Source organism: Dipteris shenzhenensis, chromosome 4 (assembly GCF_047967505.1).
Source record: "Dipteris shenzhenensis isolate YYH24624 ecotype China chromosome 4, Dip_SZ_1.0, whole genome shotgun sequence".
In the NCBI taxonomy this organism is placed as follows: domain Eukaryota; kingdom Viridiplantae; phylum Streptophyta; class Polypodiopsida; order Gleicheniales; family Dipteridaceae; genus Dipteris; species Dipteris shenzhenensis.
The window spans coordinates 11752827-11766596 of NC_141599.1; the positions used below are offsets into that span (position 1 = coordinate 11752827).

Genomic DNA, 13770 nt, shown 5'->3' on the forward strand with positions numbered 1-13770 from the left:
GTCTTCAACCTTGCCATTGGCCCCTCCCAATTCCAAGACTTAGGCCTATACCTTCAGGTCCGCAACCTCCATGGCCATCAAATCGAACATTCAAGGACATGCATCCCACCTACTTTTGGAAGTACTGAGCCTATTTCATGCCACCTACTTCTGGAAGTACTGGGCCTATTTCACCCCCCGGCAACCCCCCCCTTCCCCAATACCCCCCCCCCCCTTTGCGCCCATTGGACCGCTATGCCATACTCCAAACAGTTCTCTGCACCCACCTCTTAGAGCATAGCTAATCTGAGGATGGCTCAACAACAGGAAGGGGGGCATGTAAACAGCCATTGAGCATGTGATGGATTTGGCTAACCCACATCCTACGAGTTTTGAGCCACAAATGGCTTAGGATCGAGGTAGTCCTACAAGTTTTGAGCCACAAATGGCTTAGGACTGAGGTAGTCATCGGGATTGCCCAAATTGGGAAGGATAACACAAGAGCCATTTGGATCCCATATATGGATAACACAAGAGATATTTGAAGACAAAGGGAAGGTTGTGAGACTCAGCATTTGCCTTGATGCCATGTGGGCAAAAGTGGTTGTAACGAGAGAGAGAGAGAGAGAGAGAGAGAGAGAGAGAGAGAGAGAGAGAGAGAGAGAGAGTGGTACAAGAAAAGGGTTGGCCCTCCCTTCAAAAGTTGACTTGTATAAAAGGCCAAGTGGTTGACTTTGGTCTTCATTGTTGTATGCAACCTTTGAGAAATACAAGCTCTCTTCTTGCTCATGTGTTGAGATTGAGGTTTGCTTTCTCTCCTGGTTTGCCTTTGGTGTTTACCACAATCCCCCTTCACCTTCTTCTCCTTCTCTCTCTCCTCCCCTTCTTCCCTTCCCCTCCCCCTCCCCTTCCTCTCTCTCTCTCTCTCTCTCTCTCTCTCTCTCTCTCTCTCTCTCTCTCTCTCTCTCCCCCCCCCCTTTCTTCTCGGTGGAAACCCCATTGCAACGATCTGATAGGCTCTCAAGTGATATGAGTGAAGGATTCTATACACAATGGCCCCACAAGGAGTTGCACGGGAGTGAAGAACTCCGTTGGCACACTTCCAATATCCCCACGACACGTGTGTCTCCACTAGACAACACAGATGGAAATTTACTCTCCTCTTCCAAGGCTCTTTTACATATATATGTATGTATACATATACATATACATATATATACATACATACACATACACATACAATACACATACACATACACACACACACGCACGCGCACACACACACACACACACACACACACATACATATATATATGTGTGTGTGTGTGTGTGTGTACATATACACACACACATACATACATACATATGTATGCATGCATGTATGCATGTATGTATATATAAATAGGTAGTAGTAGATGTGATGCGTAGGTAGGTGATTGGAAAAAATGGTGGGCAATTCACGGCTGGCTATAGAAACCCGCACAGTGTCTGTCGTAAAATGTACTACATGTACCATATTGTACCATATGAAAATTTTCATATGGTACACAAACTATCTTCCCCATATACATTGCTAAGTTTAAAAAGGTTTTGACATGCGCCAAGCGACATTGAAAGTAATAGAACTTCTCAAATCTTACTGTTTGTGAGAACTTATTTGCAATATGATCATTAGTTGGGCAATATATCAATTCAACTTTGTTAAATTGGATTTTTTACCGGTGTATTGATGATGAACCTTGATACTTTGTATATTGTCTGAGTGAAAGAGTGTCTAATCTATTGATAACAAATCACATTAGTTTGCAAAACCAAGCATCTTCACATGCCATATTTGTGGTATGGCTTGCTATTCTTGCTGTCATGATTGGTGCTGGATCAACATTAGAGACATATGCATTTCTAATTTTCTATCATCAATGTTTCTTCCCAAGTTAACATCCCTAAAACCATTTGTTGAACCCCTTGAATGAAGGGCCTCAACAAGTTATGAAGTTAAGAGTAGGGGTGCAACAAATCAATGAACCACGATAAAGCATCTGTTTGAGCGAATCACAAAGAGACTTATATACTAAAGTCAACATAGTGTGGATTGAGCCAAAATAAGGCAGTTGGAGTGGAAGAATTTCTTGAGCTAAACAATGGGGGGCCCTTGTTAGAAGAAGTTTCAATGTAAGTTATAAAGGCACCTACCTTGATGACTAGGTGAAGATGAATGTAAAAAGTAGTATATGCCAAGCCTTAAGGGAGATGTATAAGAGAGAGAGAGAGAGAGAGAGAGAGAGAGAGAGAGAGAGAGAGAGAGGGTCATCCCATGTTACCAATGTGATTAGTAAGTGTGTTGAGTTTTGCCAATGAGCCAAATGTACTACCTTGAGCAAAAAGATCTAAGTAGTATAAAGAGCATTTCTTGCTACATACATTCATCTTAAGCGATTGTCTTTCCTTTTGACTTTAACTCCTCCATTAGTTCCAAGCGTCCACTGTTAACAAACACATCCCCTCTATAACTTCATTTGGTAGTGTGAAAACTGCAGTTTGCCTTGCAAAGCCCACAATGAAGACAAATAGAATGCATTTCCCAATGAACAAATCTACATGTTAGCTATGATTCAGACTTAACACAATTCAATTGGGATTGATAGTCATATTTATAACCAAAACCTATATTGTCAATATTCTTTTAGATCTACATACAAAAGTTTGCATATCTTGATATTTAGTGATTGCATGTAATGGGTGTATTAATAAGTTTTGCATTAAGCATTTTAAACTATTGAAGAATCATTTTGGTATATTTGCATTAGAGGAGTAGAATCTAATCATCTAACCTCTAAAATATTGATTCCATGAAAGTAGTGCAAAGGACCCATGTCTTGTAGGTTTACCTTTAATAGTTTCAGCAAGTCGTCCACATGAACTTTGGAGAAGCAAATTGTCCACATAAGTATTGATTACAAACATGCTATGTCTTGTTCTAAGGTCCTTCTTTGAGAATGTGCAGAGATGAATTTGTTGAGGATGCAAAATCCAAGCTAATGTAAATTGGCATAACATTAGGCATTTTATTTTCGTTGTTCTTACTTCAATACATAAATTATTTCATGAGTTTGCATTTCAAATACTCTACTTAGGACTTCATGATCTTTAGGTTGATCCATTTATACCTCTTCATCAATATATCCATTCAAGAGGGCAATCTACAGCCACTTGATGAATGGACATATTGTAATGTGTAGCTAAGGAAATAACATTATAATGAAAAGCTATGATATTTGATGAATGGACATATTATAATGTGTAGCTATGGATGCCTTGACGATATTAGTGATCTTTGCCGCTTGAACAAAGGTCTCTTATTAGTCAATCTTGTGCTTCTAGTATAACCTTTGGCTGAAAATGAAGCCAAGGGAGGAGTGTACAAGGTGAGGAAAGAAAATATATAGCCAAAGGTCAGGAAAGAAAATATATAGCCAAGGAAGGAATGGACAAGGTGAGGAAAGAAAAAATATAGCTAAACAACCTTTTAACTGTTGCTACGAGATTGAAAGATTTTGGAGGGATGAAGTGAGGTAAGGACTTCCTTTAGCCATGGCTATGTATTGGTGGAAGAGAGGGTGTAGACATAGAGTGTGGAAAAGTAAATAAAAACACACAAAGGAGGTTAAGGTTAGCCATGCTGTTTCCATGATGGGCATTTATACAAATTTGATGCAATGAGAAGTAAAAAATAAGAAGTAAATTTTCTTTTCAAAAATGTGTGTGAGAGAGAGAGAGAGAGAAAGAGTCCTAGAACTTGAAGTATTTAGAAGCCTTTAGGAGGCATTTTGTCCTTGAGAGAAGCATGGAGACACATTCTATCTTGAGAGGAGAGAGAGGGAGTCCTAGAATTTGAGGTACTTAGAAGCCTTTAGGAGGCATTTTGTCCTTGAGAGAATGAACGGAGACACATTCTATTCTATGTTTTAAAAGGAGGGAAGTTCAATGGTTTGAAGCTACATGTAATAGAGAAGGAAGGAAGGGTGTAAATTGAAGAAAAACGAAGAGGGTGAATAATATTTATGAGGAAAAGGGTATGAATGGGAGGGAAGCTGCCAAAAAGTGGGCAATGAGATGTGGATGGATAAAGGGAAGGGGGGCAAGGGGGGGATGAGGTGGTAGAAAGAAAAGCGAGTGGATAAGGGGAGGGAATGGAGGGAAGGGATCTACGTGGGCGATTCTGAATCAAAAAGGGGCAAAGATTAATTTAAGAGGGAAGAAAAAAAAAAGGGGAGCCACTTATTATTATTAATATTATTATCGTCATCTCCAAAAATCAAACCTTTTGTTCTCCCTTACCTTAGTTCTGCTGTAGTAGCACAGTAGAGCTTTGGCTATGGCGATCGCCACCCTCTCTGAAGCTGCACCTTGCTCCTTGGCTATGGCGATCCTTCTTCCTCTCTGATTGCCTTTCCTCTCCCTCTTCCCTTCCTGGCTATGGCGATCGCTTCCTCCTCTTCCCTCCTCGATCGCCTCTCCCTCTCCTTCTCCTCCCTCGATCGCTCCTCTTCCTGCCCTTGCTCCTCCTCCTCCTCCTCCCCCCCCCCTTCCTCCTCTTTCTTCCTCCTCCTCCCCCCCCCTCAACCCCCCCTCCCTATCCACTTCTCTCGCCAATTCCGCCTCTCCCCGATCGCCTCCTCTCCTCCCAATACCAATGACACCCCCGCCAGCAATGATGCGGCCTCGCAAGAATCTGCACTCTCCGACTTCGATTCCTCCGCCACCACCTCCACCGTTACTAGCACCGAGCCCCCTCCTTCAGCCCTTCCTCAGCAGCAGCAGCAGCCGCAGGCGCAGCAGGCCCCCGGCGTCTCCTTGAGCCTTGAGGATGTCAATCCCGTCGGCCTTGGCCGCCGATCGCGACAGCTTTTCGACGAGGTCTGGCGACGATTCACCGAGCTGGGGCAACTCACTCGGTCGCCCCGGGACGATGAAGGGTACGACAGTGTCCTGATTGGAGGACCCATGTGTGATTTCACCATCCCGGGGGCAGAAACGACGACGGTCTTGGTTGCCGGAGCGACAAGCCGTGTTGGACGGATCGTCATTAGGAAGCTGCAACTTCGCGGCTACAAAGTCAAGGTAGCATTGCCTGCTATCAATGAATGAGCATTCCCATGTGCCTCGCCGTCTTATGTGTTGAAATTCCAAACGCTGTGTGCGCAAAAATGAAGTGATTGCGCACGACTTAGTTGGGCTTGCCATTGTTCTGTAAGATTGCGTAAATTCTGAGAGATTCCTCACAATCTATTGGGATCTTGTCATTCGTCGTTTTGTACGTCGATTCCAATTTCATGCAGGCATTAGTGCGGAAAGGAGACCCAGAAACACTTGATATGCTCCCAAGATCAGTGCAAATTGTTGTTGGTGATCTTGGCGAGCCTTCAACTCTCAAAGATGCCGTAGAAGGCTGCAATAAGATCATATTTTGTGCAAGAGCACGATCTACTATCACTGGAGATCTTAACAGAGTGGATCGCTTTGGCGTTTACAATCTGTGCAAGGCTTTCCAGGTTTTTAAGATTACACAAACACTTATAACTACTGTTTCTACACCTTTACAGTGAAGCAGGGTTCCGCTTTTGTGTCACTCGCGTGTAATGGATTGCATTGTGATGAGTGGTCGTGGTAGCTTGTCAAGCCAGAGGATAATTGTCAGTTTCGCCCCGCCTCTTATGTTCCAGGATTTCAATCACAGAATGGCCCAGACCAGGGCTGGACGGAGCAGCAAAAGCAAGCTGTTGATTGCAAAATTCAGTCTGCCGAACGCAAAGGAAGGGTGGGCGGTCCGGCAGGGAACATATTTCACTGATGATATAGCTGTGAAATTCGATGGGGGAATAGGTGCCCAGTTTGAGATTGGGGAAGATGGCAATGCAACATTTTCGGGTCAGTGGTCTGAAAGGGACTCTTTATACGACGTTTTCATATGATATGCTCAATTATACTCTTGCCTTGAGATTTGTTGTTCATTCTTGTGCTCAAGATCTTTTAAACCTACCATTCCTTACGCACGTCTCTAACAGCACATCGGACAACCCTGTAGAATCGAAGCAACATAGAGCATGTCCTTAATGCTTGCTTTCTCCCAGTGCAGGGTATGTGTTTACTCGAGGAGGCTACGTTGAGGTTGCAAAGAAGCTCTCTCTTCCTCCTGGCCTTTCCCTTGATAGGTATTTGGGTATTGGCTACCTTTATCAGTAAAGGCGACACTTTTGGCTCTGCCTGGAGATTTCTGAGCTGAGTTACATGATCGTCTTGTGAAAGAATGAAACGCTTGATTGATTTTTGCAGGTACGAAGGCTTGGTCTTGTCTGTATGTGGGGATGGAAAGATATATAGTTTGATATTGGAGGCATGCTCTATGGATGATCCTTCTCATAATATACTCTATGTTGCACGATTTGCTACTCGTCTTGGTTACAGCAGGGTATATCTACTGTTTACCGTTCAATCAACATAAAGTTGGAACAGTGATTATTTGCTTCTATTCTGTAACTCTTCTGTAATTGCTTTGCTACTTCAGAGTAATAGCAGGATCACGAACCATAGCTCGTGCCTTTCTTGCAGGTAAGGATACCGTTTTCTTCATTTAGGCCTATGAACCCCGAGGATCCAGCTCTTGATCCTTTCTCTATACACACCCTGATCATTAGATTCGAGCCTCGGAAACAGGTCTGTATTTGTATTATATTCAGTTACTTCTTAAGTTAAACGAGGCATGGCATATGCTGGTTTAGCTGTGTGTTTTTTGTGGATGGATGATGTTGTGCTCTGGTTTTCATCCAGAACCAGTTCTCATTGCGGGATTGCTTGATGCGTTTTATCCTCTTGTAAGGAGACCTACTGACTTGCGGGAGCCTTCTCTTATGTAGAGGGCAGCTTCTGCTCGCACAGGAAGTGCCCCTTCAAATTCACCAAACTTGCGCGACAACAACAGTTTTAAGCTAATAATAGATTACATCAAAGCGTTGCCGGTATGATGTTTCCCTGCATTCTGTGTCTTGACTGACCTCTAATAACTTCAAGAATCTTTATCAGAAGGCGGTAATGGTGTACTTGACAGGCAGGGCAGGAAACGGATTTCATTCTGATATCCTGTACAGGAGCTGGCATAGACCCTGATGAAAGGGAGAAAGTCCTCAAGGCTAAACAGGTTTAGCACCGCATGTAATCAAAAAAGCATTGTGTTCCTGAATAGCAACTGGTTAAGAGCTTGTTCTGCTGTACACGAGCTTTTTCTGCTCAGATCTGGGAAAACAGACTAACATGCGTTACATGCTTTGTGTTAAGGGTGGGGAAGCAGCTTTGAAGAATTCTGGTCTGGGCTACACAATCATCAGACCAGGACCATTGCAGGTGTGCTGAAGTCTGCCAATTGTGCTTTTATCTGTCTTACTCCCCGGTCTTTTTGCAAGCCTTACTTCTGTCTTTTTAAAATTCACAAAGTTTCTTTTGCTCTTCCCTTCCATTCATTTATGTGAATGCTACTCGCTCTTCCTCTGCCCTCTTTGTAATATGTATTGCATGGATTGATTGTAATAAAGCAGTGGTTTTTTGGTGTTGATTTGCTCTCATATCAATATTCAGTGAGGAAGTACGAACATTTGATATCCAATGCTTGGCTGCAGGAGGAACCAGGGGGGCAGCGGGCTCTTGTTTTTGATCAAGGGAATAGAATCTCACAGGCAGTGACCTTACAGAAACTCATTCTTGTTAATTCTTTATGCTTTTGTTTTGGACTTAATCTAATGCGCTATGCGTTTGTATGACGTCTTGTGATTCAGGGAATCAGTTGTGCTGATGTGGCAGACATCTGTGTGAAAGCTTTACACAATCCGGTTGCCAGAAACAGAAGTTTTGATGTGAGTTTGACCTACTTGCACTCGCAAGCATCAGAAGCTCTGTGTACTTTTACCTCTTTCCAAAGGAAAGTAAATTTGATAGAAGAAAGATCCCACCTCATGTATTGCACTTCAGGCTTTCTGGTCTCATCGATTATCCTGCTTTTGTATAATGCCAATGCATTAAGAATGTCTGCTTGTCTTTTTCCTGTAAAACTTGATTGTTTTGCTGTTTAGCTGAATTCAGAAATTTTTTTGGTGGGCATGGATAAGAGAACATTCCCACATGAGCTGCTGTATCCAGCTGGATCTCTCAAACCTTAAAGACAGCTGTTCCCCTATTGTACGGGAGATTTTTGACTAATTTGTAGGAGCCCCCATTAACATTGCAATTTCTCTACACGCTAAGCATGTAAATCGCGCATGGCTGCTTCGACATATCTGTCAGCCAATCTGAGAGCCCCATCTTCCTCCAATTCCCTTTTTTAGCATGCATTCCCTCCTTTCAAGCTGGCCATCCCACATTCCGTCCTTTCAAGCTGGCCATCCCACATCACTGCCAGAGGAGAGTAGTATTCCCTTGTCTGCTCCCCTTTTTATGGTAACAATCTGCCAGTAGTCCATTTTGAAGCATGGGAATGTTCTCCTAAATTTCTCCTCTTCGTCATGCCATCCTTCCTGTGCATGTGCTCATCCTAGCATTTCTCTCTTTCTTCTTTACGCAAGCAGTATTTTTGATCCATTAATTTCTTGTATGCAGGTATGCTATGAATATGTTGCAGAGCAGGGACAAGGGTTATATGAACTTGTAACACCTCTCTCTCTCTCCCTCTCTCCCCCCCCCCCCCCCCGTGTGCATGTGTGTGTGTGATTTCCTGCACCTGTCTGTGCGCGTGCATGCGTATTTTCATGAACCACTTTAGTGATGGGCTCAAATACCATCTATATACCTTTCATCCCATAGTCATAATGTTGGTGAGAGTCAACCACAACCTTTTGAACTTTGTTGACATTATTAGCTCTTAATCTTATTCTTCGACGAAGCCATCCCTTCCTGAGCTTGAATTCTCCCCCGGTTGACAAAGGTCTGGTGCAGCTGTCTACTCTGCTGTCATGTGTGGCCATAAACCTGTCTGTGCGTGTGCATGCGCATTTTTATGAAGCCAATATAGTGCTGGGCTCAAATCCCACCTATATACCTTACATTCCACGGTCATGATGTGGTGAGAGCTAACCAAAACCTTCTGGACTTTGTTGAGATTGTTGGCTCTTTATCTTACTCTTCCAGTAAGCCATCCTTCCTGAGGTTGAATTCTCCTCTGGTTTGTAAAGGTTTGGGTGCACTGGGTACAATCGTTAACTGTGCTGTCATGTGTGGCCATAAACCTGTATAGTGCATGCCAACAAATCTCGCTCCCGTAAATGTCTGCATGCACAAGCTAGCTTGATCAGAGTGTAATATTGATGGCTTAATGTCTTCAGTGAATGCCAATCCATTTTCCAATTTCAAAAAGATGGTTGGCAGCTGGCTTACTTCTGCTTGTATGTGCAACAGGTGGCCCATTTGCCAGACAAATCAAATAATTATTTGACTCCAGCTTTGTCTGTCTTAGAGAAGAACACATGATTTTTGCTGTTAGATGATGTTTTTCTGTTATAATGGTGCCAAATCTATGTAGAAAATAAGCAGATTGAAAGGCACCATTGGTGATTCTTGGAGCAAATAGGCAGCGGCTAATTTGTAACTCTAGAAAATTTGGGCGATCGAAGTTCGCATTCAGCAATTTGCTAGCTCTCCCTGCTACTGTGCTGTAAGCAAATGTAAATAAGATCATTTATGCGAATGCTCATTTCGTATCTGTACATAGTTTGGTAGTACTAATTGATTGAATGACTAACATGTTCATCATGAGAATGTATTCAACAGTGGCTAGGAATCATCCCTGGCTGAAGCAAAAGTGTTCCGTATCAGCTGAAATTTGTTTCCTTGGTGTAAATAAAATTTTAACCTTATCTTGCACCTTTCACAGCATTCAATTAAGTTCCATTTCAACTTGTTGTTTTGAGATCTTTTCATAAGCACGGTGCTTAATCTTCTGTAGGGCAGAGTACAAAGGGTGGAGAAGAGAAGAGAAGAGGAGAGAGAGAGAGAGAGAGAGAGAGAGAGAGATTTATCTGTATGAAAGGCCTATCAGGCCAAAGGCTTAAATATATAACGATCAGAGCGCCCCATTCAGGGGAGCTAGAGGTGTAAACTAAACAAAAAAACCATAAATAATGAAGCAAGCCAACGATGTGGGGTGTTATCATGTATACCTCAGGCAGTTGGGCACCACATCTGATCTGTCGAGTGATCTAAGCATGGTTGGGCATATCAAGGATCATGGTGCCTCTGTAGCGTATATGAGATGTGGTGGCGCTGTTCTCTACTCTGCTTATGGAGTGTACCTATGGGTGGTGTGACGTAACCTGATACCTGATGCAGTGAACACAGTAACTCGGATGGGAATCGGGATGCCTATTTGTTAGCCCCCTTGATGTCCTTGTTGGCTTAACAGGTATGAAGAGTGAGCTCAGGGTCCCTTGTCATGTGATGACCACCCAGTGTGAGATCCTCCCATGTATAGAAATCATTTGTGATCCTCTTGTTGGAATTCAAGGGTCAATCCCCCACCTGTGAGCCCCTAAATGAGAGCAACGGCGCTTGAGACCTACACGATGTTCGGTCTAGAGTGTGCACACCACATGGATACATGTAGGGGGATGTAGAGAGGCTGTACCTGGCTGTCGTTGACTTATCTAAGGTTAGGTCTCTTCCACTGTGTATGCTTTTTCTAACAACCTCGATATATATATGTGTGCGCTGAATAGTGTGGGACACGTCCCCTGCCACCCAGCCCTGTGTCCACTCTTAGCTTGCGTATTTGTAGTGGACGCACTGCGTGACTTCACACAAGCTAGGGTTCTCGATACTCTTCTATCCAGAGTAATCACAGCTCTTGATACAAGGAAGCATCTAATGTCTCCTCGTCAGTGGCAATAGCACAAGTAGGTGCTTGGTTCAAGTCAAGGTTTGAGATGTTGACATGCAGAGAGCCCAACAAGAGTCGACTTACATGATACATCAATGGTTTTATTCAGCAATTTGCAGCTGGCACTTCGCACATCAACCGAAAAAGGGACATTAAGTATGCATGGGAGTGTCGTTAAATCCTTGAACTTTTGGTCTCATTTGCATGACAAGATAGGAGTTCTCACTTTGCTTCGTTTGTGTTGATCGACTCTAATTGCTCACTCCATGAACAAATCTATGGAAATCTAAAGAAAAATTAAGAAGTGACCGATTTTATAATTTGCATTAAAAACTATTAATTCAAATTCCAGAAAAGTGATCCAAACCTAAGAGAGCTAGGAGTGCTAAATTCTATGTCTTCATGGGCTTTGCACAATTCTCTTTCTTCCTTGTAGTAACTCTGGAGAAGGCTGGCCCAGACTCATTACTATAAGGAATAAGCTCTTCATTTATATGTTCCAGAGTTTCCTTTGGGAGTTTTCGAGACACATGAATATTTGATTTGCAAGTTGGCTTTCCATCTACAGTTGAGGAGTTTTACAAAGTGGATGGAGAAGAGTAGCTGTGCTATGGATGGGGCAACTCACCTTTCTTGCACAATAGCCTTGATCTCAGCTGATATACATAATACACAGGGCACTAGTATTTTATGTAAGTAGTAAGTATTAAGTGATAAGTTTAAATTATAAGATTTAAGTTTCAAATTAGCCATGATAAATTATGAATTTCATAATTGATGTAGAAAGGCTTGTACATTTGTTTAGCTTTTTCCAAACCTTGTGTATCAAGTGGTATAAAAGACTAAGAGTGCATCCCTCCATATTCATTACCACTCAACATCACAAATAGTGACCTTAAAGTAGTCAAAATGGTCTATTTGATGTCATAAAGAGATATCAAGAATAGAGACCTATACAAGAAGAGCATTAGTGTCCCTAGAGCTATCTTGATGTAGTAGTTGATAAAATACCATTGTCCAACACAATTCATGGTGCATAACATGCAATTGCTCTAGAATAAGTAACATTTAGGTGATTATGAATGAGGACCACACAAGCGACATATATATGCACCTTGTCCAACAATTGTGAGGTGGCAATCAACTTGACCACTTTCCATGAAACAATTTTAGTATTAGTTTTTAATACCCACTAAGTTTAACCAAGTGCTGACCGAATATACATTGATCTCCTCAACCATGAAAGGCTATAGAAGACTAGTCACTTGTTACATGATACACGATACAAGACACTTGATATTGATTACATGACTTGTCTCAATACATGATATTTTATGATTTTCCCATAATAGGTTAGTATATGTCTTTGACTCATTCAACATGATTGAGTATTCAAAAAATTGTATGCTCTCCCCTTAAGGAAAATTCCACTAGATACTTGATGATTGGTTGAAACAAATCATTTTATCCAACGTAGGGCCTTCACATCATTTGGTAGGATACTTGATTGGAGAGACTTGAGAGATTTGAGAAATTACCAATGCCATATAAGAACAATATTTTCATAAGCTTTCCACAGAACAATTACTTGAACAATGATCATGGATTTTAGAAAAGGTATGGTATCCTTCTCTATCTCCATAGGATTTAACTAGAGGCGAGAAAAAAGTGCATCCTAGTGCACACTAGTTAAATCCTATGGAGATAGAGAAGGATACACTAGGATGCAATTTTTTCTTGCCTCTAGACACATTAGTTGGTTGATTGGTCATGAGAAATAGATTCATCATGATTAAGGCCCAAGATATGACTCTATTGCACTCGTTGTTGTGACCACTCCACCATCAGCTTCACATGTATCATTTGACTTGCCTAAGATTCCCCCTAATGTAAATAAATGCTTGACATTCCATTTACCAGCTTTGTATTTAGTTTAAAAGCCTTGAAAGCAAAGCCTTGTGACTTGTGACTTGTGATTGTCCGAAAGCTCTAATTTCTTTGTTTCTCTTGTATTAGAAGAATAGAAAATTTATCAAATCATGGAATATTCATGCAGATAACCCTATCACAAATAATTTAAAAGTCCCTACAAAACTAATAAAGGTACTTTTTGCTAAATTTTTGTCACCTTGACTTTCTCACCACATGCAATAATCTGAGCTTTGGTATATCCTAATCTATAACAAATGGCCTTTATATGTGTCCTTTCCTCGTGCTCAAGTGTTGATAAACAAAACTTGAATGGTAGGATTCAATGTGTATTCACTTGTAGTCTTACCATCCTATAGATCTGGGATGCTATAATCCTTCATTGATAGATTCAACATGGTCTGGGATCTTTTGCCCCTTTGGTTCCTTTTTTCTTTTGATCTTTCAAATAGAAATATTCTTTTTAGGAGTCTTTTCATCACTTATGGCTAGATCCCACAATTACTTTTCTTCATAGATTTTTTTCATCTTAAATTTCCATGCCATTGGATTACCTTTCACGTTTTGAACACTCAGGAGGTACACATTCACTCATGATAGACATGATAACTTCATGGTAGGGTTCATGTGGTCTTGTCCTTGTCTTTCTACCAACAAATACATGATAAACACATAACTTGAGGGCTTTAGATTCACTTTTTAAAAAAAGCACATCTCTAGAACTTGTAGCACCACCCATTACGGATCTTGGGTCAATGCTTCCCCATTTTGACGACTAGAAAATGGTTTAATTTGACCTCCAAGTGGCCTAAAAAAACAACTAAAAAGATGCCTTGAATGTATGCTTGATTGAATATTTGATTTGAACCGAAGGACCCTTGAGCGAGGTGGCAAAAAAATGCCTCAAAGTTGTGGGTCAAATTTCTTTAAAATTAGAGTCCAAATAG

General features: G+C 41.6%; 1 protein-coding gene across 2 annotated transcripts; it reads left to right on the plus strand.

Moving 5' to 3' along the window:
* Positions 1–4317: 4317 nt before the first annotated feature.
* HCF173 (high chlorophyll fluorescence phenotype 173) lies at positions 4318–9889 on the plus strand. Of its 2 annotated transcripts, XM_087373500.1 has the most exons (13): positions 4318–5100; positions 5319–5531; positions 5703–5907; positions 6116–6191; positions 6313–6448; positions 6589–6693; positions 6894–6995; positions 7085–7174; positions 7312–7377; positions 7650–7706; positions 7806–7883; positions 8623–8670; positions 9418–9889. In XM_087373500.1, exons 1-13 carry the CDS (start codon positions 4456–4458, stop codon positions 9487–9489), a joined length of 1893 nt encoding a protein of 630 aa, XP_087229626.1. In that variant the 5' UTR covers positions 4318–4455; the 3' UTR covers positions 9490–9889. The 2 variants fall into 2 exon arrangements, 1 of the variants encoding a protein (XP_087229626.1); XR_015540877.1 differs by lacking the exons at positions 7806–7883; positions 8623–8670; positions 9418–9889 and having other exon boundaries at positions 7085–7188; positions 7650–7705.
* The last annotated feature ends 3881 nt before the right edge of the window (positions 9890–13770 follow it).